Below are 27,985 nucleotides of genomic sequence, written 5' to 3' on the forward strand. Positions count from 1 at the left end.
CCACAGGTCTATGTTTATCTCTATCACAAGGTTTAGCAATTCTAGTAGTTTCACCAGTGAATTGAATAACATGCCCATCAATATTATCAGACAAGAGATCTTTAACAATAGCAATATTGGGTTCTAGTTTGACTTGCTCAGGAGGTGTATAAGTCCTAATATTGCTTTTACGAACAACAGTTGAAGCTTTAGCATGATCCTTCATTCTAATAGGGAAAGGGGGTTTCTCAATATAAGAAGTAGGAACAATAGGATCATTATAAGTGACAATCTTTTCTTCAACTTTAATAGGTGCAGCTACTTTTACTTCTATGGGAGGATGATATTTAAACCACTTCTCCTTGGCGAGATCAACATAAGTAGCAAAAGATTCACAGAAAGAAGCTACTATCTCACAGTCAAGTCCATATTTAGTGCTAAACTTATGGAAAATATCGGTATCCATAAAAGATTTAACACAATCAAACGTAGGTGTCATACCTGACTCCTTACCTTCGTCGAGGTCCCAATCTTCAGAGTTGCGTTTAATTCTATCCAATAAATTCCATCCAAATTCAATAGACTTCATCATAAAAGAGCCAGCACAAGAAGTATCGAGCATGGTGCGATTATTAGCAGAAAGCCGAGCAGAAAAATTCTGGAGAACTGTCAATTTTGAGAGCTCATGATTGGGGCATGAATATAACATTGATTTAAGCCTCCCCCAAGCTTGAGCAATGCTTTCTCCTTCGCGAGGCCAAAAATTATATATATAATTGCGATCACGATGAACAAGATGCATAGGGTAATACTTTTGATGAAATTCCAGTTTCAATCTTTTATAGTTCCATGATCTCGTATCATCACATAGCCTGTACCATGTCAATGCGTCTCCCTCCAAAGATAAAGGGAAAGCCTTCCTCTTAACGGCATCATCGGGTATACCTGCAAGCTTAAATAGTCCACAAATATCATCCACAAAGCGTAGATGTTCGTTAGGATGCTTTGTTCCATCTCCTGCGAAAGTGTTAGCTAGCAGTTTTTCCATCATACCCGAAGGAATCTGAAAAGTAGTTTCATTTTCAATAGATTCAGTAGGTTCAGTAGGTTGAGGAGCAACTCTTGGCTCAACTGGACGGGGTGAAGATACCCCGAACAAGCCCCTCAAACAATTACTTTCCATGGTAACAAGTGACAGAAAATTTCAGCACACTAAATAAATTTTTCCTTACCAAATTCCACCTACCAAAGGCGCTTCACTCCCCGGCAACGGCGCCAGAAAAGAGTCTTGATGACCCACAAGTATAGGGGATCTATCATAGTCCTTCCGATAAGTAAGAGTGTCGAACCCAACGAGGAGCAGAAGGAAATGATAAGCGGTTTTCAGCAAGGTATTCTCTGCAAGTACTGAAATAAGTGGTAACAGATAGTTTTGTGATAGGATAAATTTTAACGAGCAACAAGTAACAAAAGTAAATAAAGTGCAGCAAGGTGGCCCAATCCTTTTTGTAACAAAGTACAAGCCTGGACAAACTCTTATAATAGGAAAAGCGCTCCCAAGGACACATGGGAATATCGTCAAGCTAGTTTTTATCACGCTCATATGATTCGCGTTCGGTACTTTGATAATTTAATATGTGGGTGGACCGATGCTTGGGTACTGACCTTACTTGGACAAGCATCCCACTTATGATTAACCTCTATTGCAAGCATCCGCAACTACAACAAAAGTATTAAGGTAAACCTAATCATAGCATGAAACATATGGATCCAAATCAGCCCCTTACGAAGCAACGCATAAACTAGTGTTTAAGCTTCTGTCACTCTAGCAACCCATCATCTACTTACTACTTCCCAATGCTTTCCTCTAGGCCCAAATAATGGTGACGTGTTATGTAGTCGACGTTCACATAACACCACTAGAGGTTAGACAACATACATCTTATCAAAATATCGAACGAATACCAAATTCACATGACTACTAATAGCAAGATTTCTCCCTTGTCCTCAGGAACAAACGTAATTGCTCACAAAGCATATTCATGTTCATAATCAAAGGGGTAATATTGTGCATAAAGGATCTGAACATATGATCTTCCACCAAATAAACCAACTAGCATCAACTACAAGGAGTAATCAACACTACTAGCAACCTACTAGCACCAATCCCGGACTTGAAGACAAGAATTGGATATAAGAGATGAACTAGGGTTTGGAGATGAGATGGTGCTGGTGAAGATGTTGATGGAGATTGCCCTCTCCCGATGAGAGGAGCGTTGATGATGATGATGGTGATGATTTCCCCCTCCCGGAGGGAAGTGTCCCCGGCAGAACAGCTCTGCCGGAGCCCTAGATTGGTTCCGCCAAGGTTCCGCCTCGTGGCGGCGGAGTCTCGTCACGAAAGGTTGCTTGTTATTTTTTTCTCATCGAAAGACTTCATATGGGAGAAGATGGGCGTCGGAGAGCCACCAGGGGGCCCACGAGGTAGGGGGGCGCGCCCCCCACCCTCATGATCAGGGTGTGGGCCCCCTGGCCTTCATCTTTGGCGATGATTTTTCTTTATTTATTCTAAGATATTTCATAGAGTTTCAGGACTTTTAGAGTTGCGCAGAATAGTCCTTCAATATTTGCTCCTTTTCCAACCTAGAATTCCAGCTGCCGGCATTCTCCCTCTTCATGTAAACCTTGTAAAATAAGAGAGAATATCCATAAGTATTGTTACATAACATTAAATAACAGCCCATAATGCAATAAATATTGACATAAAAGCATGATGCAAAATGGACGTATCACTCATGTAGCTTGTTATTGGCGACGTGTGGTATAGCTAGGCTTCTTGAGATAATCTGGCAAATCTTATACCATATTTCACGATCCCCGACCTCTATTGCTCTAGAGATATCATGAATTCAAGGTTTGGCTAGAGTACAGAGGGAAGATTAGGAGGAGATTGAGTTCGAGAAGGGGGGAGGGGATACAAAGGAACAAGGCTTCAGTTCATACATCACACCAAACTCTCTCATGTCTATCATGTATAAGTATACATGAGCAGTCTTCAGGTAACTCAAGTTGCTCGATCATAGGCGATGGTGAAGTATGTGTTTCCTCAGGCTAGGCTGGGCCTTCCTATGTATAGTTGGGGTGGACGTAGTATCCGTGACAACCCTCTTCGAGATCCTTTTGTTCCAGTCGGCTAGATCGAGGATTCGAGATCCTTTTGTTCCAATCGGCTAGATCGAGGGGTACTTCTTGACCATGCTAAAATATATGAGAGGGCTTGGTTTCAGAGATTTTGAGATATTCAACTTTATCTTGTTGGCGAGGTAAGCGAATTCTTGAGAATCCGGAGTCTATGAGTGCTCAAATATTAAAAGTTGTTTTATCACCCCAATGTCACTATTCTTGAGGCTACATTGGGTAATCATCCAAGCCAAATTTGGCGGACAATCATAGAGGGTCGTGATACGTTGAGTTTGGGGTTGATCAAGTGGGTGGGCAATAGGGCAGATATATGGAGGGAGAATTGGATTCCAAGAAGAGAGAATAAGCGCCAGATTGTCTCTAGAGTTGATGATCCGCTTCGGATGGTGTGTGGCCTTATTGATTCTGCTAATGAAGTTGTAATTCAGATCTAGTTAGTGAAACTTTTCTTCCATGTTTTTACCATCTTTTAGATCCCCATTTGCACATGGAATATTTCTAATTTTTGGGCATGCAACTACGAGAAATCTGGTGTCTTCAGCATTTGGTCAGCTCACCAGATGATAATTGCAACAAACAAGAGGAGGGAAGACTGGCTGGAAAGTAAAGTAGGATCTTCAGATAACTCTACAATAGAAGAATCTTGGACTTCTTGGTGGAACGTGCTAGCGATAGCCAAGTTGAAGGTATTTCTATGGTGCCTAGCTCATCATTCTCTACCAACAGAAGATTTGAGAAATATGATTGAAAGGATGATTGTATAGTGTGAGGGATGAAATTCATGGAGACATAGTCTCATTGAGTTCTCGATGGCGAGGTGTGTTTGGGCCCTTGTGGACCAAAATCTTCTACAACATATGATGGGTACTACGAAACCTCTCGCACGAAACTGGTTATTCTCTATGATCTAGGTTCTCTCCCACAAGGATTTAACTTGGTTGATTGTTACTTTATGGGTGGACTAGACGGTGAGAAGAAAATTAATACATGAGGGGATCAACCAGAGCCCTCTATCTACTCTTTTGTTTGTCAATAGATACATTCCTGAATTGGAGCAGCTTCATGCCCCAATACCAATGCATACATTATCAGTGCGCCAACATGGTGAAGCCGTGCCAAGATGGAGAACTCCACCTGAAGGGATTACTAAATTTTATGTGGATGCAGGGATCTCCCATGATCACGAGGTGGGCCCAGCAGCAACAGTATGCCGCGACCGCAACGGTGCCTACCTAGGCTCCTCGGTGTTGGTTATTCGAGGCCTCCTTAACCCAGAAAAGGTTGAAGCAATTGCCTGTCGAGAAGCTTTGGCATTGGCAGATGAAAGTACACGAATCCTTAGTTGCTTCAGATTATAAAGTGATAGTGGGAGATATCCAGCACGACGGTGGAGGCAACTACAAAGGAGTCAGTACTATTCCATTAGAATCTTGGGGGGGTCTTTTGAAAAATGATCTCCTGCTCCTCGGGCACAGAATCAAGTTCGAGTTTGAGGCTCAACTTTCCAAGTGGAGTGATCAATTTTTAAGTTAATCCTTTTCAGCATGTTGGGTTTTGATAGAGCAAGGATTGGTTCACTTTTGTTTTCCTTGATTTGGAACTTCATGTTGATATATTTTTAATTTATTATATACCATAGAACGATTATTCTACGGGTTTTGGTGGAAAAAAACTACGAAGGAGTCAGTAAGGAGATTAGTGAACATGATAAAACTTTTATCTTCTGTAATTTTGTTCATGAACCTAGAGACTCTGATGTCTATGCTCATAGATTCGCTAGATTTAGTGTCTCACTCAATCAGGGAAGACACATTTGGCTGGGCAACCCTCAGGATCCGATGGTGATCTCTATAAACATTTTGGTTGATTAATGAAAGCCCAGATGTTTTTGCTAAAAAAGCCAGCTAGCTCGAGGAGTAGTTCTTGACGGATCAGTGTTCGGTCAAATGACTACCAAAGCATTATCATATTGATTAAAGAAGCACAATGGCAAGAAGCATCGCGCTAGCAATGTCCGGCTCTGGTTTAATCTTTTTTCCAAACTTAGCTATGTTTAATCTTAACATCTGAAGAAACAGTTAGAGCTTGGCAAGGAAGTAGGACATATTTTCTTTTCCAGAGTACCAGCTCCCTCTCCTATTGTAAATCTCGCAGATGATACTCTCCTCGGCTAGGGCGAAGTTGTCGGGCTTTAGCCCCGGCAGGAGATATTGGTAATAAACATACCAAAAATAAACTGAGAATGTTAGATTCCAGCGTGATTCTGGACCTTATGGGTCAAATTGTGCAATTAACTAGTCTAAGTATGTGTTTAAAATGAATTTATGTGAAAGAAAATGTTTTTTGAAAACTTGAAAGAAAAAGGTTATAGGTGATCTGCTAGGTGAGCAAAAGTCATTTTGCTAACAAAAATTGAAAATAGAATATGGAGAAGAATTTGGAGTTTTATAGGATATGATCTGCTAGAGATGTCATTTTTTGGAAGAAACCTCCAATCTATTCATAATCGACCAGGGCAATACAGACAACATTAGAGTTAATAAATATTACAATCAGGTCCATGGACCACCTAGCGACGACTACAAATAGTAACGCAGGCCGAAGACGTGCCATCATCGCCCTCCCTCACTGGAGTTGAGCAAACCTTATAGTGAACAGTCAGAAAATCGTCATATGCTAAGGTCCAACAGACCATCACAACGTAACAAAGACGTTGAACCTAACAAAATAAGAGGGTGCTTGGATCCAAGGGACTATTTTTAGTCTGACTAAAAATAGTCTCTTTTAGAGGCTAAAGTTTCAAGCACCCCTGACTAAAGAGAGACTAGGACTAGTCTTGAGGCTAAAAAAATTTAGTCGTAGGAAACCTACTAAAATATGTATTAGCCCTCTCTCTCCTCATTTAATTCCTCTCTTTTAACACATGCGAGTTCTAGATTGGAGGGTTTGAGGATAATAAATGCTCAATAACTTGATTTTAGTCTTTTTAGTATTTGGATTCAAGCATGGGTGAGGCTAACAAGTTTTAATCCCACTACTTTTAGTCATGAAATTAAAACGTATTCAAGCACCCTCTAAGAGTGGGTGGGGCACATCCCGAAGGCCATCAGAGGACGGTGGCACAGATGGGGGGAGTAAACCTAATCGCCAGGGTGCTAGAGACGCCCTTAATATAAGGCTATTCATGGTGATAGAGTCAATTAACCAGGTTCGTAATTCTACGTTCTAACTATATATAAGGAAAAACAATTGTCGGGGGATTTATTTTTTTAATGAGTTAACCATACCCACATGGTAGCAAGCACGATTGGCCAGGATAGGACATTTGGACACCTGCCAATCCATCACAATCAGAGCTCTCCTATCTCCTCCACCCTCCGTGGGGAGGATACAGCCTCTCCACCTGAGCAACACAAGAATTTTATCCGCTTAACTGCTGCCCGTCGCAAATGGAGGCAGCGGCAGCAGCGGCTAGTTCCTCTGTCCTGCTGTCGTTTTCCAGCCCGAGGAGATCAACGGCGGCTACCTTCCTCCGCCTCTCCACGGCGTCGCCTCGCATCACGTGCTCCGCCACACAGCAGCTTCCCCTCGCTGCACCATGGTTGTCAGCCGCCGAAAAGAGCAGCACTAGAAGAAGAAGCAGCATCCTGTCGTTAAGGTGCTCCTCGGCCGCCACCGGCAGCCCGTCGGCCGTTGTCTCTTCAGAACGATGGATTCTTGAGCCCGCAGGTCCGTCTCTCTCCCTGTCCAACAATTCACAAATGATCATCCTCCATCTCAAAATAAGTGTCTCAACTTTGTATTAATTCTAATACAAAGTTGTATTAAGCTTAAGACATTTATTTTGGAAGCAGAGGAAGTAAGTAGTAGCGCCGGAATTAACATCGCCGCTGGTTTCAGGGGACGGCGACTGGAAACACATCGGCTACCGCGTCGCCCGCCCCGGCGCCATCGAGATCGCATCCGTACGTGCTCTTCGTCGTCGCGACAAACGACTCTTGTTCCCCCGTTCATGCTGATCATGTACATTTGCAACGAAAAATAAAAGGCTGTTGGTGACGGCAAGCATGACAGGCATCTTGTTCATCTCAGGAAGCGGTGACCGTGGGACGAGTTCCGGAGAACGCCGACGTCGTCATCCCCGTCGCAACAGGTGATCCATCTCTTCTCTTGGGTGTTTCGTTTTAGTCAAGGCGTCTGGTTCGCTGGTGATCTGAGAGTCTCTGAGCTGCTGCTGCTGCTGCTGCAGTTTCTGGGGTGCACGCTCGGCTGGAGAAGAAGGACGGGAACCTGGTGGTCACGGACATGGACAGCACCAACGGCACCTACGTCAACGAGAGGAAGCTGGTACCGGGATTCCCGGTCGCCGTCCAACCCGGGAGCCTCCTCATCTTCGGTACTATACTGTACCTCCCTTTTGCGTTCACTTCTCACTATTGATCAAAATGCCGGCAGCACACTTACTCAATGCGGTTACACTCCATGCTTACTTAATCCTCTCGGTTAAAATGCTGGCATACTCTTTCGACCAAAATGCCTCCCCGATTAAATCGTCAAATGAAGTTCAGTAGTACCCCTAAAATTTCTCCTCCCTATCTCAAAAACCCAGGACTCTCCAAATAAGATTCAGCACTAAAATTTGTTCAATTCTAGTAGCTCCCCTATTCTATATTTTAACAATATATACGTTGCAGGTTGCTGTGATGAAAAACAATCTTTTGATATTTTGCGAAGCAATGCAAAATTGAATGATATGATTTGGAGTGAAGCACAATAAGCCGTTGGAGATGTAGCCATTTGAACTAACTGTAACCGCTTCAAATGTTAGTTATAGGAATACAGCCACAAGCAACAACAAACAATAAGAAACCGGTACATATATCTAGCAAATTCTATCACTTTCTCCCTTTAGAAAAGGCACACTAAGCAGAGCAATTAAATTTATCCTCCCTGCAAGCACACACACCCCTATCCCTCCCAGCACAGAGCAGAGCACACGGTAGCAGCAGATGCAGATAATTGGCAATCGGGAAGATGCAATCAGCACCAGCTGTTGCAATCGGCCCAAATCGCCAACTATCAGCAGAAAACAGGCATAACTAACCCACTGTGGCCTCTCCTTCACCGAGCCCTTTCTCTCAATCTAGGAGGAAGTAGGGGAATTGCTGGAGAGCGTTGTGCACTTCTAGCAGAGTTTGTTGTGCACTTCTAGCAGAGTTTTTTGCTCGTCAAACTAAACTTTCACTGGACTACGTGCTTTTAAGTTGACACTTTCACTGCACTATGTGCTTTTGACGAATTGCTTCTGTCGCAGGTGACATCCACTTGGCAATGTTTCGGGTGAGGAAGACAATCGTCGATGTGGCAGCCGAGGCCACCAAAGATGACCAGCAGGAAGCTGAGACTGTGCTGGCAAGTGCAGTTCAAGAAACAAGCTAGTCTACCTTACCTTTCAAAATAAGAGTGCAAAATAGTGCATCATGGTAATATGCAGTCCCCGTCTCAGGATCAACGAAATATGTAGCTAGGCAGAAATAGCATGTACGAGTAAAGAGTAACTTGCAACATGTCATGCTCAAGGAACAGGTCATTCAAACAAACACACGCTAAATTTCACGCCAAAGCCTGATCTGACCCATACAATTTTTGCAAAACATAGGCAGACTGTTTCTGCTTTGTCAATGTCCAACGACCATGGAATGGCAAACCGTCGAGAGAAGTAAAGGCGATGCCAGAAAACATTTCAAACAATTCGTTTGCAAAACTAGTGTCAGACTGGCATCATAAACAACACGTAATCTACAGATGAAATAGGTTATAACAGAGCTGACAAAGAAGGAAATGCTGGTCAGCTCTTCAGTGATCTAAACGCTCTACAGACAAGTAACAGCTACAAGGGTCTAACAATAGCCAGCGCATAGAAATGTGAGTCCACTGTAATATCAGGTTCATAGGATAGGTATATCACAGGAATAGAAAACTGCAGGGAATTAGATGTCATTGCAGGAAATGAGATAACATGTATCTCGAATCCTATGATTAGGAATAGGAAATAATATTTTCCATGAGTCTAGGCTAATTCTTATTTTCCTGTGAAATAATTCCTGTCTATGAATAGAATTATATATTCCTACAAACCAAAGGGCTCTAAATGAAATGAGGCCTAAGAGGTATGGCAACAAATGGGATTGTTAGGATTGGTTTCTCTCCACAGATGAACAATCAACTACTGTATCAGAATGGACATTATAAACATCGCATGGTTACAGGTTGAACCCTAAGACGGCTAAAACCGGATGCACCATAAAAGCAAAGCTGCCCAAGAGACGTGAGGAAATGCTGACCCTCTGCTACTCTAGGTAGAAAATGCTTTAAAGCACCAAAAGGCCAAAGCGCAAGGCGCATAAACTGGGTCATGAATCGCGAAATCGCCATAACTGGGAAAGATATACATCATATTAGCATCAATGATGACAACATCCATTCGAGGGACAAGCTTGGAACAAGCTTTTCCGGACGGAGGGAGTATGATTTCTAGCGCAGAGATCACTAATCTTGGCAGTGGATACAGATAAATAGCGGAACCAAAACTATAAGAAACTGTAAGATCACAGCAACAGAAGCATGAATCTACAAAGCTACTAGCAGCCTAGGGGCATGTTTGATTTATATACCTCCAAACTGCACTAGCAGCCAAATTTTCCAATATAAAACCAAACACTAGTCCACAAAATGATCGGCATATCGCAACTCTTGTTATGTGCAAAGCTTGTACTATCAGATCAACTAAAATTCACGCGCAAACAGGTCCAAGCAATTAAGAAAAGTTTATCCGAACGTCCAGTCTCATCATTAACATAATGATAAACATAACATAATCCCTTTAACTAGGCATGAAGCAAAATGATATTGCACGGGCACCTCACAATCCATTTCGTTGACAAAAAGATGGGAAACTACTAGCCGCAAAAGGTAGATAGATAAGTAGACAAGCAGTACGCCACCGTCGCCATACCCAAGAGGACTTCTCGCAGAGATCAACGGTAAGACTTCTGGAAACGCGCGCGGGCGCCACGACCGCCGAACTTCTTGGGCTCGCAGCGGCGCGGGTCGGCGACGAGGAGCGTCCGGTCGTAGCGGCCGAAGATCTCCTTCACCTCCTTCTTGGCCGCCTCGTCGACGTACTTCTGGTAGTAGGCGACGAGCGACTTGGCGATGGCCTGGCGGATGGAGTAGATCTGGCTCGTCTTCCCGCCGCCGCGAACGCGGATGCGCATGTCGATGTCCTTGAAGCGGGACCTGCCGGCAAGCAGGATCGGCTCGAAGGCCTTCAGACGGAGCATCTCAGGGCGGATGAGCTCGATCGGCGCGCCGTTGACCTTGATGAGGCCGCGCCCGGGCTTGCAGTAGGCCACGGCGACGGCGGTCTTCTTCCGGCCGAAGCACTGGACGGTGCCCGGCGTCGGGCGGGTGAGAACGGCTGCCATGGTAGCTGCGGCGGTGTGCTTGGTTGCTGTGAGCGCGGCGGTGTGCTTGGCTGCTTGTAGCGCGGCGGCGAGGCGGTGCGGGTCGGGGTTTCGGGTGGCGGCGGAGAGGCGACGAAGAAGACGAGAGATCGTTTATATAGCGTGGAGGCGTTAGGGTTCCGGGCAGCAGTATCTATGACATGTGGGCCAATGCTGAAAGGATCTGGGTTGACAGGAATCAGTTGGACTCTATGTGGGCCTTGAACACAGGGCTTCTTCCAGCCTATGGGGACTTTGAAGTCCCAGTGACTCTGACTTGAGTGAGGTGGAGGAGGAGGGAGCTAGTGTTTCGGCCCAAGCACTATTTGACCAAATCCGAGCGAGCCGTGCGGCGTTGCCACCATTGTCACCGCTGTGCTCTTATTATTCCTCAAAAAGTGCTCCCTCCGTTCCATAATGTAAAATATTTTCTGATATTAGTGTAGTGTCAAAAAACGTCTTATATTATGAGATGAAAGGATTAGTGTATAATACTACTCCCTCCATTCTAAAATAGATGACCCAACTTTATACTAAAGTTAGTACAAAGTTGGGTCATTTATTTTGGAACGGAGGGAGTACTTTCATAACGCAGCCCCATTCCTAAAAAAAATCATAGTATCATAGGTTAGTATAAAGAACACCAGAAGTAAAAAAAATGCATCTAGTTCTGTGAACCATCTAGCGACGATTACTAATACTGGAGCGAGTGATACGCTTCCAATATATTTATAATTTTTGATTGTTTCATGCTATTATATTATCCATCTTGAATATTTTATATGCATTCATATGATATTTTATATTATTTTGCGGGCTAACCTATTAACCTAGAGCTTTGTGTTAGTTTTCTGTTTTTTCCTTGTTTTTGAGTTTTACAGGAAAGGAATATCAAACGGAGTCCAATTGACCTGGAAATTTACGGTGATTTTTTATGGACCAGAAGAAGCCCCCGAAGTAAAAGAGTTGGGCCAGAAGAGTCCCGAGTCATCCACAAGGTGGAGGGCGTGCCCCCCCCCCCCCAGGGCGCACTCTTCGGTCTTGTAGGCTCCTCGTGGACACCCCTGACTTATCCCGACGCCAAAAATTATTATAAATATATAAACCCCCACAAATAAATCTAGATCGGGAGTTCCGCCGCCGCAAGCCTCTGTAGCCACGAAAACCAATCGGAAGTCTGTTCCGGCACCCTGCCGAAGGGAGGAAACCATCACTGGTGGTCATCTTCATCATCCCGACACTCTCCATGATGAGGAGGGAGTAGTTCATCCTCGGGGCTGAGGGTATGTACCAGTAGCTATGTGTTTGATCTCTCTCTCTCTCTCTCTCTTTTTCTCTCTCTCTCGTGTTCTTGATTTGGCATGATCTTGATGTATCGCGAGCTTTGTTATTATAATTGGATCTTATGATGTTTCTCCCCCTCTACCTTCTTGTAATGGATTGAGTTTTTTCTTTGAAGTTATCTTATCGGAATGAGTCTTTAAGGATTTGAGAACACTTGATGTACGTCTCGCATGTGCTTATCTGTGGTAACAATGGGATATTCATGTGATCCACTTGATGTATATTTTGGTGATCAACTTGCAGGTTCTATGACCTTGTGAACTTATGCATAGGGGTTGACACACGTTTTCGTCTTGACTCTCCGGTAGAAACTTTGGGGCGCTCTTTGAAGTTCTTTGTGTTGGTTTGAATAAATGAATCTGAGATTGTGTGATGCGTATCGTATAATCAAACTCGCGGATACTTGTGGTGACATTGGAGTATCTAGGTGACATTAGGATTTTGGTTGATGTGTGTCTGAAGGTGTTATTTTAGTACGAACTCTAGGGTTATTTGTGACACATACAAGAATAGCTCAATAGATCGATCAAAAAGAATAACTTTGAGGTGGTTTCGTACCCTACAATAATCTCTTCGTTTGTTCTCCCTTATTAGTGACTTTGTTGAGGGATTGTTACATGATCATGTTATCATTGTTGAGAGAACTTGCACTAGTGAAAGTATGAACCCTAGGCCTTGTTTCGAAGCATTGCAATATCGTTTTCGCTCACTTTTGTTACTTGCTACCTTGTTGCTTTTATATTTTCAGATTACAAAAAACCATATCTACTATCCATATTGCATTTGTATCACCATCTCTTTGCCGAACTAGTGCACCTATACGATTTACCATCGTATTGGGTGTGTTGGAGACACAAGAGACTTTTTGTTATTTGGTTGCAGGGTTATTTTAGAGAGACCATCTTTATCCTACGCCTCCCACGGATTGATAAACCTTAGGTCATCCGCTTGAGAGAAATTTGCTACTGTCCTACAAAACTCGGCGCTTGGAGGCCCAACATGAGTCTATAAGAAGAAGGTTGCATAGTAGTCATCAAGCTCTTTTCTGGCGCTGTTGCCAGGGAGGCTACGTAAGCAGCATTCACATCCCGTCAAAGAAGCTCTTTTTTGGCGTCGTTGCCGGGGAGGTGAGTGCTTGAAGGTATATCTTTAGATCTTGCAATTGAATCTTTTAGTTTCTTGTTTTATCACTAGTTTAGTTCATAAAAGAAAAACTACAAAAAAAGGAATTGAGGTTGCCTCATATGCTTCATCTTTTTAATGTCTTTCGTGAAAATGATGGAAAGGAAAATTGTGCTCAAGTGCTAGAAGAAGAACTCAATAAAATGTTGGGCACTAAATCTTTGAATTGTGAGCATGATTGCAATATTGTTAGTATGAATTCTTTGAATATCCATGATGCTAATGATATGCAAAGCTACAAGCTTGGGGATGCTATGTTTGATGAATATGATTTTTTTGTCCCCCAAATTTTGATGAGCAAATTTATTTTGATGAAAGCATGCCTCCTATGAATGATGATTATATTGATGAAAGTGGGTTTGGAAGAGTGTAAACTCTAGGAAGTAATGATCCCACTATTTTGGAGGGTGTTGAATCTTATTGTGATAATTATAAAAGTGGATTTGGAGAGGTCGTGACTTTATTTAGTGATGAATTTACTATTTCAGAAGAGGTTCCAATTGATTACGAGAACAAAGTTGCTATCTATGATGATTATTGTGATGACATGTATGCTATAAAGAATAATGATAACCATTAAACTTTTCATCTTGATTTTAATTTTCAACTGGACTATGCCTCACGTGATAGTTATTTTGTTGAGTTTGCTCCCACTACTATTCATGAGAAGAAATTTGCTTATGTGGAGAGTAATAAAAATTATATTCTTATGCATCATGAAAAGAGTGTTTTATGTGATATTTATATTGTTGAATTCATTCATGATGCTACTAAAAATTACTATGAGAGAGGAACATATGCTTTTACGTATTCCAATAATACCAAGTTTCCTCTCTATGTGTTGAAAATCTTGAAGTTATGCTTGTTTTGCCTTCCTATGCTAGTTGATTCTTGTTCCTATAAATTGTTTGCTCACAAAATACCTATGCATAGTAAGTGGGTTAGAGTTAAATGTGTTAGTCATATGCTTCATGATGCTCTCATTATGTTTCAATTCTTATCTTTTATGTGAGCATCATTGACATCATCATGCCTAGCTAAAAAGGCATTAAAGAAAAGCGCTTGTTGGGAGACAAACTTTTACCCCTACTGTTTTTGTGTGTTCACATGATTAAGCTACTTTAGTAATCATGTTTGATAGATTTTGTTTCAATAAAGTGCCAAGTGAAGCCTTTGGGATAGTGTGGATGATAGTTGACTTGATTCTGTGCAAAAACAGAAACTTTTGCTCTCAGTCCAGGAATTTTGAAAATTCACTGGAACGTGCTTTTGATCTGAATTTTTTACACATGATTGATATACAAATTGCCTACGTTGTCCTAATTTTTCATAATTTTTGGAGTTAGAGGAGTATACAAAGCTTCCAGATTACTACAAACTGTTCTATTTTTGACAGATTATGTTTTCATTGTGTTGTTTGCTTATTTTGATGAATCCATGAGTAGTATCGGAGGGTATGAACCATGGAGAAGTTGCTATACAGTATATATAACACCAATATTAATTTAGAATGAGTTCACAACAGTACCTAAGTGGTGATTTGCTTTCTTATACTAACAGATCTCATAAGATTTTTTGTTGAGTTTTGTGTTGTGAAGTTTTCAAGTTTTGGGTGAAGTTTTGATGGACTAAGGAACAAGGAGTGGAAAGAGCCTAAGCCTGGGGATGCCCAAGGCACCCCAAGGTAATATTCAAGAACAACCAAGCAACTAAGCTTGGGGATGCCCCGGATGGCGTCCCCTCTTTCGTCTTTGTCTATCGCTAACCTTACTTGAGGCTATATTTTTATTCACCACATGATATGTGTTTTGCTTGGAGTGTCATTTTATTTTGTTTATATTTGCTTGATGTTATTTAGAGACATGTTATATATATATTTATTTAATAAAAAGGTCAAGTATAGCCTTTACCATGCTTATTTTACAAGTCTTTATGTTGTTGTTTGAAAATAGAAAGTTTGCTGTTATTTTTTGAATATTAGTGAATAGTTAGAATATGATAAAATCTTGAAATTTTTACACAGTAAGGTAAAACAAATTTTCTACAATGTGGTAATTATTCAGAATTTTTGGAGTTAGGGAAGTATGATTCCTCTTGCATTCTTTCCAGATTGTCCTGTTTAGATAGATTGATGTTATGTTTGCATTGTTTGCATATGTTTGTCTGTTTAATGATTCTATTTGAAGATAGGAGTATTAAATATGCAGAGGCATTTAGTAGGCAATATCAAATAATAATTTCAGTGGTTTGCTACAGTAAAAATGATAAGGTTTTGCATTGATTTATACTAACTTATTTCACGAGTTCTTGTTGAGTTTTGTGTGGATGAAGTTTTTAAGATTTAGGGAAACTGTGATATGAGAGGAATTAAGGAGACACAAAAGCTCAAGATTGGGGATCCCAAGGCATCCCTAATCAATATTTCAAGAAGTCTCAAGCATCTAAGCTTGGGGATGCCCCGGTTGGCATCCCACCTTTCTTCTTCAACAACTATCAGTCAGATTTGGTTGAGCCTAAGTTTTTGCTTCTTCATATGATATGTGTTATCCTTGCAATGTCATTTTATTTTGTTTTGCTTGCTGTTTGAACAAAATACATTAGATCTAAAAAAATTAAATGAGAAAGAGTCTTCACATAGCTAAATAATTATTTGACTACTCATTGATCTTCACTTATATCTTTTTGGAGTAGTTTGTCCTTTACTCTCGTGCTTCACTTATATCTCATGAGTAAATGGTTGAATGAATTGAATATCATAAATCTGAATTTATATATGTTTCATATGCTTATACCATGGGGAGTAATGACTTCACATATAAGAAGTAGAGGTGGTAATTTTTTAGCAAACATATAGTATTGGTCACTTGAACAATTCATGAAAGAATATTTAAGGAAGAGAGATTTCACATATAAATATACTATCTTGGACATCTTCTATGATTGTGAGCCCCATTAAATATTTTCAAACCTGAGAAAATTAGTTGAAGTTGAACAAGGAAGACAACATAATGAGTTATGCTTGGGTACATTTGTATAGAAGTTATATTGTTATGGATCCTCCAACATGTGGTGCTTGCTATTTAGAATCTTTTGCTAGCCAAAATTCATGTACTTAGCGGGAATACTGCTTGTGCATCCAAAATCCTTCAATCAGGTTTCTTCCATGAGTGTCACCATGTCTACTTATATGCGGTATTTACCTGCCGTTCCAAGTAAATTAGCATGTGCCAAACTCTAAACCTTCAAATAATAATCTGTTTTGTATGCCCGAATCGCTCATGTAGCAACTAGGGGTTGTCAGTATCTTCCATGCTAGGTGAGTTATTCTCACGATGAGTGGACTCTGCTCATCATTCACGAGAAAATGGCTGGTAACCGGGATGCCCATGTAGCGACCACGATTCCAATGGACCGAAGTCTCTGTGCTTAAGTGTCATCCCTGGATCGGTAATGCTGACACACACAGTACTCAAGGAATTGTAACAGAGTTCAATCACACACTTATTACATCAAGTCCTCAAAAAGAGTATGATGACACAAAATAATGTGGTTGAATGGCATCTAAACTAAATAACTGTGGAAGCTTCGAAGGTAAATGAGTCCATCAACTCCAACGGCATAGCTGAGAGCACGACAATGACCTATCACACCTTATTCGTTGTTTGAGTAGTCTGCAACATGAGACATTGCAGCCGTGTAGGTCAGCACATTGAATATGCTGGCAGAGTTACACTGTAAAGCAATGAATGCAAGAACTATATCTACATGCAATATTTGGCTGGTGGAGTCTTTAAGTTTATGGTTTTTGCATAAAGCTAGTTTTTCCCAACAACAAAGGAATAAATTTATTTAATCTACTCCCAAATTGCTCCAATATTTGAGAAGGTTCCTCCAACTCAAATCCCAATTAAACAAGTATCATCATTAAACCCAATTCAATTAATTAAGGAGTGATGAGATCAACAATAATATCCAATTCCAGATACTCAAGATGTCCATAACCGGGGACACGGCTAACCATGATTAGTTTGTACACCCTGCAGAGGTTGCGCACTTTTCCCCACAAGACTCTACCGTATCCATGATCGGAAGATCGAGACATAGTCTTTCTGAAGCATTAACTATCTACTTCGGGTGGACTGGTATACCTACTTTCCCCTACATCTGCTAGTCCACCTCTTCGAGAGCTCATACAACTTACTCAACTACGTCAGAGCCCATAATGGCTTGTGGCTGCACGCGAAAGTTTCCAGGCATGAAATAGCATATGATCCCTCTGAGCCTTGGTGGCGAATTGAGGAAAAATCACACGGGTACTCTGGGATTTCCCAAATGGACAAACACTGGATTCTCCAGGTGCCCCAACCAATCCACCCAGATGTGTATTAAAGTTGCCACCTTAATGTTATCCAAGATTAATAACTCTCATAACTTCCATGTGTATCATGATCCAATCCCCATCTACGAGCATGTCTAAGCAATAATAGAGCATAACATATATTCCCGGGGTGATCAAACGGTATTAGGTTCCTACCTCATAATACTACAACCAAACCACATGTTCCCAATCCTACTTATGCAAATATTTGAGGGGCAAAACTAATGCATAGTAAAAACTGGGTATAGAAGAGTATGATCAAACTGTAACTTGCCTTGCTGATGATCTGCAAACTCTAGAGGTTCGTAGTAACAAGCTTCACACTCCGGGTAATCTAGCATAGACAAACAGTAGAATACATAAACAATCTCTCAAACAAAACAGAGAGAAAACGAGAAAAGATCCAAATCAAACTCGAAACAAGCAAACGTCTAAACTAAACAGAAAACAAAACCTAACAACATTATTTTCATGTGGATTAGGTCTTAGCAGTAGGTTCATGTGATTAGCTATGATTTGCAAAAAGAGACAACTCAAACGGAGTTACGAAACTCAAGATACAAACGAAACAAGATCGAATACTAATCTATACTAAACTCAATTTTTAATTTGTCAAAATCATGTTCAAGTCGGTTAAGTGGAAAGAAGAGATCGTTACATAGATTTAGGAGTTGGTTTCATCTAATTTGGATAAACAAGCAAAAAGTTATGCCAGTTTTAAGATCAGGGGCCAAATCGCGGGAAAACTATTCACAGATAGGTCCCTGGATGAAAATAAAACTAACAAGAAAAATCTACGAAACAAACGTTCGCTAACAGAAACTAACGAATGAAAACGTTCACTAACAGATCTATACGAATGAACGTTCGCTAATAAACTAACCTAATAAAATAAACCGGTTTAAAACTAAACCGGGAAAAACCTAAAAAAATAGGAGGGTTTTTGGCGGTTATACCGGTTCGCAAAAAAACTGGCGGCGGATTGGATCAGATCGGCGGCGGTGGGGCAACAGTGAGGCGGCGCAGCGACGGCGACACCTAGCAGCGGCGGGCGGCGACGCGAGCGGACGACGTGGGCGGCTCGGACGGCGGTGGCGCAGCGCTGCAGCGGTGGTGTGATGAGGAGGCGAGGGAGGTCGGGTCCCGGCCCTTATAAAGGGGGTCCCAGGGGGATCCGACTTGGAGGAGGGGTCGGCGGCGGCGGGGAGTTCCCAGACTCCTCGGAGTCTGATAACCCACAAGTATAGGGGATCACATTCGTTTTTGAGGGTATAGTATTCAACCCAAATTTATTGATTCGACACAAGGGGAGCCAAAGAATATTCTCAAGTATTAGCAGTTGAGGTGTCAATTCAACCACACCTGGATAACTTAGTATCTGCAGCAAAGTATTTAGTAGCAAAGTAGTATGGAAGTAACGGTAACGGTAGCAAAAGTAACAGAAGCAGTTTTGTAGTAATTGTAATAGTGGCAACGGTAAAGTAAATAAGCAAAGCACAATATGTGAAAAGCTCGTAGGCATTGGATTAGTGATGGATAATTATGTCGGATGCGATTCCTCATGTAATAGTTATAACATAGGGTGACACGGAACTGGCTCCAGTTCATTAATGTAATGTAGGCACGTATTCCGAATATAGTCATACGTGCTTATGGGAAAGAACTTGCATGACATCTTTTGTCCTACCCTCCCGTGGCAGCGGGGTCCTAATGGAAACTAAGGGATATTAAGGCCTCCTTTCAATAGAGTACCGGACCAAAGCATTAGCACTTAGTGAATACATGAACTCCTCAAACTACGGTCATCACCGAGAAGTATCCCGATTATTGCCACTTCGGGGTTGTCGGATCATAACACATAATAGGTGACTATAGACTTGCAAGATAGGATGAAGAACTCACATATATTCATGAAAACATAATAGGTTCAGATCTGAAATCATGGCACTCGGGCCCTAGTGACAAGCATTAAGCATAGCAAAGTCATAGCAACATCAATCTCAGAACATAGTGATACTAGGGATCAAACCCTAACAAAAGTAACTTGATTACATGGTAAATCTCATCCAACCCATCACCGTCTAGCAAGCCTAGCCACGATGGTATTACTCATGCACGGCGGTGATCATCATGAAATTGGCGATGGAGGATGGTTGATGACGACGACGACGATGAATCCCCCTCTCCGGAGCCCCGAACGGACTCCAGATCACCCCTCCCGAGAGAGATTAGGGCTTGGCGGTGGCTCTGTATCGTAAAACGTGATGAATCTTTTTCTATGATTTTTTTCTCCACGAACATGAATATATGGAGTTGGAGTTGAGGTCGGTGGAGGTCCAGGGGGCCCACGAGGCAGGGGGCGCGCCCTAGTGGGGGGCGCGCCCCACCCTCGTGGACAGGGTGTGGGCCCCCTGGTGCTGATTCTTTCACCAGTATTTTTTATTAATTTTGAAAAGTTGCTCCGTGGATTTTCAGGACATTCTGAGAACTTTTATTTCTGCACAAAAATAACACCATGGCAGTTCTGCTGAAAACAGCGTCAGTCCGGGTTAGTTCCGTTCAAATAATGCAAGTTAGAGTCCAAAACAAGGGCAAAAGTGTTTGGAAAAGTAGATGCGACGGAGATGTATCAATTCTCCCAAGCTTAAACCTTTGCTTGTCCTCAAGCAATTCAGTTGACAAACTGAAAGTGATAAAGAAAAACTTTTACAAACTCTATTTGCTCTTGTTGTTGCAAATATGTGAAGCCAACATTCAAGTTTTCAGCAAAGATTATGAACTAAACACATTCACAATAACACTTAGGTCTCATGTTTACTCATATCAATGGCATAATCAACTAGCGAGCAATAATAATAAATCTTGGATGACAACACTTTCTCAAAACAATCATAATATGATATAACAAGATGGTATCTCGCTAGCCCTTTTTGAGACCGCAAAACATAAATGCAGAGCACCTTTAAAGATCAAGGACTGACTAAACATTGTAATTCATGGTAAAAGAGATCCAGTCATAGTCATACCCAATATAAACTAATAGTAATGCATGCAAATGACAGCGGTGCTCTCCAGCGGGTGCTTTTTAATAAGAGGGTGATGACTCAACATAAAAGTAAATAGATAGGCCCTTCGCAGAGGGAAGCAGGGATTTGTAGAGGTGCCAGAGCTCGATTTTGAAATAGAGATAAATAACATTTTGAGCGGTATACTTTCACTGTCAACATAACAACTATCTCGATATCTTCCATGCTACACACATTATAGGCGGTTCCCAAACAGAATGGTAAAGTTTATACTCCCCCACCACTAAGAAACATCAATCCATGGCTTGCCCGAAACAACGGGTGCCTCCAACTAACAACAATCCTGGGGGAGTTTTGTTTGCAATTATTTTGATTTAAGCATGGGACTGGGCATCCCGGTGACCAGCCATTTTCTCGTGAATGAGGAGCGGAGTCCACTCCTCTTGAGAATAACCCGCCTAACATGGAAGATACAGACAACCCTAGTTGATACATGAGTTGTTCGAGCATACAAAACAGAATTTCGTTTGAAGGTTTAGAGTTTGGCACATACAAATTTACTTGGAACGATAGGTAGATACCGCATATAGGAAGGTATGGTGGACTCATATGGAATAACTTTGGGGTTTATGGAGTTTGGATGCACAAGCAGTATTCCCGCTTAGTACAGGTGAAGGCTAGAAAGAGACTGGGAAGCGACCAACTAGAGAGCGACAACAGTCATGAACATGCATTAAAATTAATCAACACTGAGTGCAAGCATGAGTAGGATATAATCCACCATGAACATAAATATCGTGAAGGCTATGTTGATTTTGTTTCAACTACATGCGTGAACATGTGCCAAGTCAAGTCACTCGAATCATTCAAAGGAGGATACCACCCTATCATACCACATAACAACCATTTTAATAGCATGTTGGCACGCAAGGTAAACCATTATAAACTCCTAGCTAATTAAGCATGGCATAAGCAACTATAATCTCTAATTGTCATCGCAAACATGTTTATTCATAATAGGCTGAATCAGGAATGATGAACTAATCATATTTACAAAAACAAGAGAGATCGAGTTCATACCAGCTTCTCTCATCTCAGCCAGTCCATCATATATCGTCATTATTGCCTTTCACTTGCACGACCGAACGATGTGGATAATAATAATAGTGCATGTGCATTGGACTAAGCTAGAATCTGCAAGCATTCAATTCAAGGGAGAATACAAGGTAATATGGCTCTTGGTTAAATCAACAATCATGTATATGAGAGCCACTAAACATTTTCATCATGGTCTTCTCCTCTCGACCCCCAAAGGAAAAAAAAGAAATAAAACTATTTATACGGGAAAGCTCCCAACAAGCAAAAGAAGAACGAGAAATCATTTTGGGTTTTCTTTTAATTACTGCCACAAGCATGGAAAGTAAGCTAACTATTTTTTTTTGGTTTTTCTTAAGGTTTATCAAACACACAAGAAGAAAGCTAGAAAAAGAAAATAAACTAGCATGGATAGTACAATGAAAAAGTATGAGCACCGACCACTAGCATGTGTGTGTGAACGTGAATGTAATGTCGGTGAGAAATACGTACTCCCCCAAGCTTAGGCTTTTGTCTTAAGTTGGTCTATGCCCATGGATGGCCTGGTGGATATCCGAAGTTGTAACTGGGGTCGTACTAAGATGCAACCGTTGCCTCACGAGCTGCAGCATGGCGGCGAGCTGCCTCCGTCCTCCTCTCGTACTCATTTGCCTCCTCCCTGGTGATAACATATCTTCCTTTTGCCTGATAGTCAAAGAAGGCAGTAGCAGGGAGAGTAATATGGACAGCGCGACGTCTGTCAAAGATTAGTCGATACTGGAGGAATTGTTCATTCCTCTCAAGAAAATGATGATTAACCATGGCATTGTAATCTAAATAAGCAGGAGGCAGCTCCCTATCATTTTAATGTATGGGTATACCAAGATAACTAGCCACATGGGTCGCATAAATCCCTCCAAACAAGTCTCCATCTAAACCATTATTATGCAACCTACATGCAACAATTGCCCCCAAGTTATATTGTTTATCACCTAATACAACACTCTTGAGAACACAAAGATCAGGGACACACATGTGACAAGCTTCATCTTTACCGTTAATGCATCTACCTATGAAGAGAGCAAAGTAATGTATAGAAGGAAAATGAATGCTCCCTATGGTAGCTTGTGCTATTTCTCTAGATTCTCCCACAGTGATAATAGCAAGGAAGTCTTTATATTCAGATTTACGAGGTTCATTAACACCGCCCCACTGCAGGAGTTTACAAGCAGTAGTAAAATCTTCTAGCTCCATGGTATATGATTTATCATAAAGATCAAACAGGACATTGCGAGAATTACGCAAAGATGTAAATTTAAACCTTCTCACAAAGGAATCAGTTAAATGGTAGTATTGAGGGCACTTATCTTGCATGAATTCCTCAAGATCAGCATTATGCACATATGCGTCAAATTCATCCTTGATGCCTGCTTTGACCATAAACTCCTCTGACGGACATTCACAAGGCCGCACATAAGCTTCCCTCGGTGGTTCATCGTCCTGCTCACGTATTGCGAGCCTGGGTCCTTGCTTCCTTGAAGAACCACCTTGGTACATTTTCCTAGACATATTTCTTCCTCCGAATTTTTTTTGAAATTTTTAGTAACTCAAAATAAAAGTGAACCAAACTCAACAATATTGATAGCAACTACTCCCACAAGTGCCTAGAGACTATATCATGCATTAGAACTACTTGGGACCATATAAATTTGACATGCAAGCTCAAGAACAGCGTCACCTAGGCAGCAAAAATTTGCAATGAATAAAGCGCTAGAACAAAAACTAATTGGACCATTGGAGGAGTCACATACCAAAGAACAATCCCCAAAGCAGTTTTATGAATGGAGCTTTGAGCAAGGAGATCGAAAATGGTAGCAAAATGAGCTAGAACTCGTGCTTGAGCTGGATAGTGATTTTTTTGGGAGGAAGAAGAAGAGCATGGGTGCAGGAATAAGTGGAGGGGGGCACCATGGGCCCACGAGGCAGGGGGCGCGCCCAGGGGGTAGGGTGCGCCCCTGACCCTCGTGGTCAGGTGCCAGCTCCCCTTGCTGTGTTTTCAGTGCCAGATATTCTCAAATATTCCAGAAAAAATCATATTAAATTTGCAGGGCATTTGGAGAACTTTTATTTTTAGGGTATTTTTTATTGCATGGATAATTCAGAAAACAGACAGGAAATGCTATTTTTACTTTATTTAATCTAAATAACAGAAAGTAAAAGGAGGGTACAGAAGGATGTGCCTTCTAACTTCATCCATCTCATGATCATCAAAAGGAATCCACTAACAAGGTAGATCAAGTCTTGTTAACAAACTCATTCGAATCGCATGGAACCGGAGAAATTTCTAATAACACTAGGTTACCTCAATGGGGATATGCACATCCCCAATAATAAGAATATCATATTTCTTCTTGACAGTAGGAAGAGGAAATTCAAAACCTCCAATAATAATTGATGGAATTTTTCCAATAGAATTGATACTGTGAACTTGAGGTTGTTTCCTCGGAAAGTGTACCATATGCTCATTACCATTAACATGAAAAGTGACATTGCCTTTGTTGCAATCAATAACAGCCCCTGCAGTATTCAAAAAGGGTCTACCAAGGATAATCGACGTACTATCGTCCTCGGGAATATCAAGAATAACAAAGTCCGTTAAGATAGTAATGTTTGCAACCACAACAGGCACATCCACACAAATACCGACAGGTATAGCGGTTGATTTATCAGCCATTTGCAAAGATATTTCAATAGGTGTCAACTTATTCAATTCAAGTCTACGATATAAAGAGAGAGGCATAACACTAACACCGGCTCCAAGATCACATAAAGCAGTTTTAACATAGCTTGTTTTAATGGAACATGGTATAGTTGGTACTCCTGGATCTCCAAGTTTCTTAGGTATCCCACCTTTAAAAGTATAATTAGCAAGCATGGTGGAAATTTCAGCTTTCGGTATCTTTCTTTTATTTGTAATAATATCTTTCATGTATTTAGCATAAGGATTCACTTTAAGCATATCAGTCAAACGCATATGCAAAAAGATAGGTCTAATCATTTCAGCAAAGCGCCCAAAATCCTCATCATCATTTTTCTTGGATGGGTTAGGAGGAAAAGGCATGTGTTTCTGAACCCTTGGTTCTCTTTCTTTACCGTGCTTCCTAGCAACAAAGTCTCTCTTATCATAATGTTGATTCTTTGATTGTGGGTTATCAAGATCAACAGCAGGTTCAATCTCTACATCATTATTATTACTAGGTTGAGCATCAACATGAACATCATCATTAACATTATCACTAGGTTCATGTACATTACCAGATTGTGTTTCAACATCAAAAATAGAAATATCATTGGGATTCTCAGGTGTGTCTACAACAGGTTCACTAGAAGCATGCAAAGTCCTATCATTTTTCTTTTTCTTCTTTTTAGAAGGACTAGGTGCATCAACATTATTTCTCTGAGAATCTTGCTCAATTCTCTTAGGGTGGCCTTCAGGATACAAAGGTTCCTGAGTCATTTTACCCGTTCTAGTAGCCACTCTAACAACAAAGTCATGTTTATTATTTAATTTATCGAGCAAATCACTTTGAGGTTTAAGTACTTGTTCTGCTTGAGTGGTAACCATAGAAGCATATTTACTAATGAGTTTAAGTTCTCCCTTAACTCTAGCCATATAATCACTCAAGTGTCCAATCATGTAAGCATTGCTCTTTAATTGTCTACCAACATATGCATTGAAGTTTTCTTGTCTAGCCATAAAGTCATCAAATTCATCCAAGCATTGGCTAGAAAACTTAGTAGACGGGATTTCAACCTTATCATATCTATAGAGAGAATTTACCTTTACTACCTGTGTCGGGTTATCAATACCATGTGTTTCTTCAGTAGGTGGTATATTAAGGCCATGTATTTCTTCAACAGGAGGTAAATTCTTAACATCTTCAGCTTTAATACCTTTTTCTTTCATAGATTTCTTTGCCTCTTGCATATCTTCAGGACTGAGAAACAGAACACCTCTTTTCTTCGGAGTTAGTTTAGGAGTCGGCTCAGGAATTGGCTCAGGAGTTGTCTCTAGAAGTGTCCAATTATTTTCATTAGTCAACATATTATTCAATAGCAATTCAGCTTGATCGACTGTTCTTTCCCTGAAAACACAACCAGCACAACTATCCAAATGGTCTTTGGAAGCATCAGTTAGTCCATTATAAATGATATCAAGTATTTCATTTTTCTTAAGAGGATGATCAGGCAAAGCATTAAGTAATCAGAGAAGCCTCCCCCAAGCCTGTGGGAGACTCTCTTCTTCAATTTGCACAAAATTATATATTTCCCTCAAGGCGGCTTGTTTCTTATGAGCAGGAAAATATTTAGCAGAGAAGTAATAAATCATATCCTCAGGACTATGCACACAACCAGGATTAAGAGAATTAAACCAAGTTTTAGCATCACCCTTTAATGAGAACAAAAGTATCTTAAGGATATAATAGTAGCGAGATTTCTCATCATTACTGAATAGGGTGGCTATATCATTTAATTTAGTAAGATGTGCCACAACAGTTTCAGATTCATAGCCATAAAAAGGGTCAGATTCAACCAAAGTAATTATCTCAAGATTGACAGAGAAATCATAATCCTTATCAGCAACAAAGATAGGTGAAGTAGCAAAAGCAGGATCATATTTCATTCTAGCATTCATAATTTTCTGTTTTAGTTTAGCTAATAACTTCTTAAGATCAGATCTATCATTGCAAGCAAGAAAATCTCTAGCAGTTTCTTCATCCACAACATAACCCTCAGGAACAACAGGAAAATTCATATTTAGGGGGAGAACCTTCATCATCACTATCTTGAATAATATCAGTTTCAATAATTTCATTCTCTCTAACCCTAGCAAGTTGTTCATCAAGATATTCACCTAATGGCATAGTAGTATCAGGCATAGAAGTAGTTTCATCATAAGTATCATGCATAGTAAAAATGGCATCATCAATAACATGCGACATATCAGAATTCATAGTAGAAGCAGGTTTAGGTGTCGCAAGTTTACTCATAACAGAAGGAGAATCTAGTGCAGAGCTAGATGGCAGTTCCTTACCTCCCCTCGTAGTTGAGGGATAAATCTTAGTTCCTTCGTATTTCAAGTTCCTCATAGTGACCAGCAGATATAAATCCCAAGTGACTCAAAGAATAGAGATATGCTCCCCAGCAATGGCGCCAGAAAATAGTCTTGATAACCCACAAGTATAGGGGATCGCAACAGTTTTCGAGGGTAGAGTATTCAACCCAAATTTATTGATTCGACACAAGGGGAGCCAAAGAATATTCTCAAGTATTAGCAGTTGAGTTGTCAATTCAACCACACCTGGATAACATAGTATCTGTAGTAAAGTATTTAGTAGCAAAGTAGTGTGGAAGTAACGGTAACGGTAGCAAAAGTAATAGAAGCAGTTTTGTAGTAATTGTAACAGTGGCAACGGTAAAGTAAATAAGCAAAGCACAATATGTGAAAAAGCTCATAGGCATTGGATCAGTGATGGACAATTATGTCGGATACGATTCCTCATGTAATAGTTATAACATAGGGTGACACAGAACTGGCTCCAGTTCATCAATGTAACATAGGCATGTATTCCGAATATAGTCATACGTGCTTATGGAAAAGAACTTGCATGACATCTTTTGTCCTACCCTCCCGTGGCAGCGGGGTCCTAATGGAAACTAAGGCATATTAAGGCCTCCTTTTAATAGAGTGCCAGACCAAAGCATTAGCACTTAGTGAATACATGAACTCCTCAAACTACGATCATCACCGAGAAGTATCCCGATTATTGTCACTTCGGGGTTGTCGAATCATAACACATAATAGGTGACTATAGACTTGCAAGATAGGATCAAGAAATCACATATATTCATGAAAACATAATAGGTTCAGATCTGAAATCATGGCACTCGAGCCCAAGTGACAAGCACTAAGCATAGCAAAGTCATAGCAACATCAATCTCAGAACATAGTGGATACTAGGGATCAAACCCTAACAAAAGTAACTTGATTACATGGTAAATCTCATCCAACCCATCACCGTCCAGCAAGCCTACGATGGAATTACTCACGCACGGCGGTGAGCATCATGAAATTGGTGATGGAGGATGGTTGATGATGACAACGGCGACGAATCCCCCTCTCCGGAGCCCCGAACGGACTCCAGATCAGCCCTCCTGAGAGAGATTAGGGCTTGGCGGCGGCTCCATATCGTAAAACACGATGAATCTTTTTCCCTAATTTTTTTCTCTGTGAA

At 41.0% G+C, this 27,985-nt stretch overlaps 2 protein-coding genes across 3 annotated transcripts; one reads left to right on the forward strand and one right to left on the reverse strand.

Annotated features, from left to right (window-relative positions):
- The first annotated feature begins 6,556 nt into the window (after positions 1-6,556).
- On the forward strand, positions 6,557-8,803 carry LOC119295573. Of its 2 annotated transcripts, none has more exons than XM_037574002.1 (5): positions 6,557-6,909; positions 7,081-7,145; positions 7,255-7,333; positions 7,430-7,576; positions 8,495-8,803. In XM_037574002.1, the coding sequence occupies exons 1-5, from the start codon at positions 6,630-6,632 to the stop codon at positions 8,617-8,619; spliced, it is 696 nt and encodes a 231-aa protein (XP_037429899.1). In that variant the 5' UTR covers positions 6,557-6,629; the 3' UTR covers positions 8,620-8,803. The 2 variants fall into 2 exon arrangements, with proteins under 2 accessions (XP_037429899.1, XP_037429900.1); XM_037574003.1 differs by having other exon boundaries at positions 6,559-6,909; positions 7,273-7,333.
- Positions 8,804-9,986: 1,183 nt separating this feature from the next.
- Positions 9,987-10,786, reverse strand: LOC119295574 (40S ribosomal protein S16-like). Its single transcript, XM_037574005.1, has one exon. It carries the CDS (start codon positions 10,665-10,667, stop codon positions 10,218-10,220), a length of 450 nt encoding a protein of 149 aa, XP_037429902.1. The 5' UTR covers positions 10,668-10,786; the 3' UTR covers positions 9,987-10,217.
- Positions 10,787-27,985: the final 17,199 nt, after the last annotated feature.

The sequence above is a fragment of the Triticum dicoccoides genome, chromosome 4B, assembly GCF_002162155.2.
Source record: "Triticum dicoccoides isolate Atlit2015 ecotype Zavitan chromosome 4B, WEW_v2.0, whole genome shotgun sequence".
NCBI classification, from domain to species: domain Eukaryota; kingdom Viridiplantae; phylum Streptophyta; class Magnoliopsida; order Poales; family Poaceae; genus Triticum; species Triticum dicoccoides.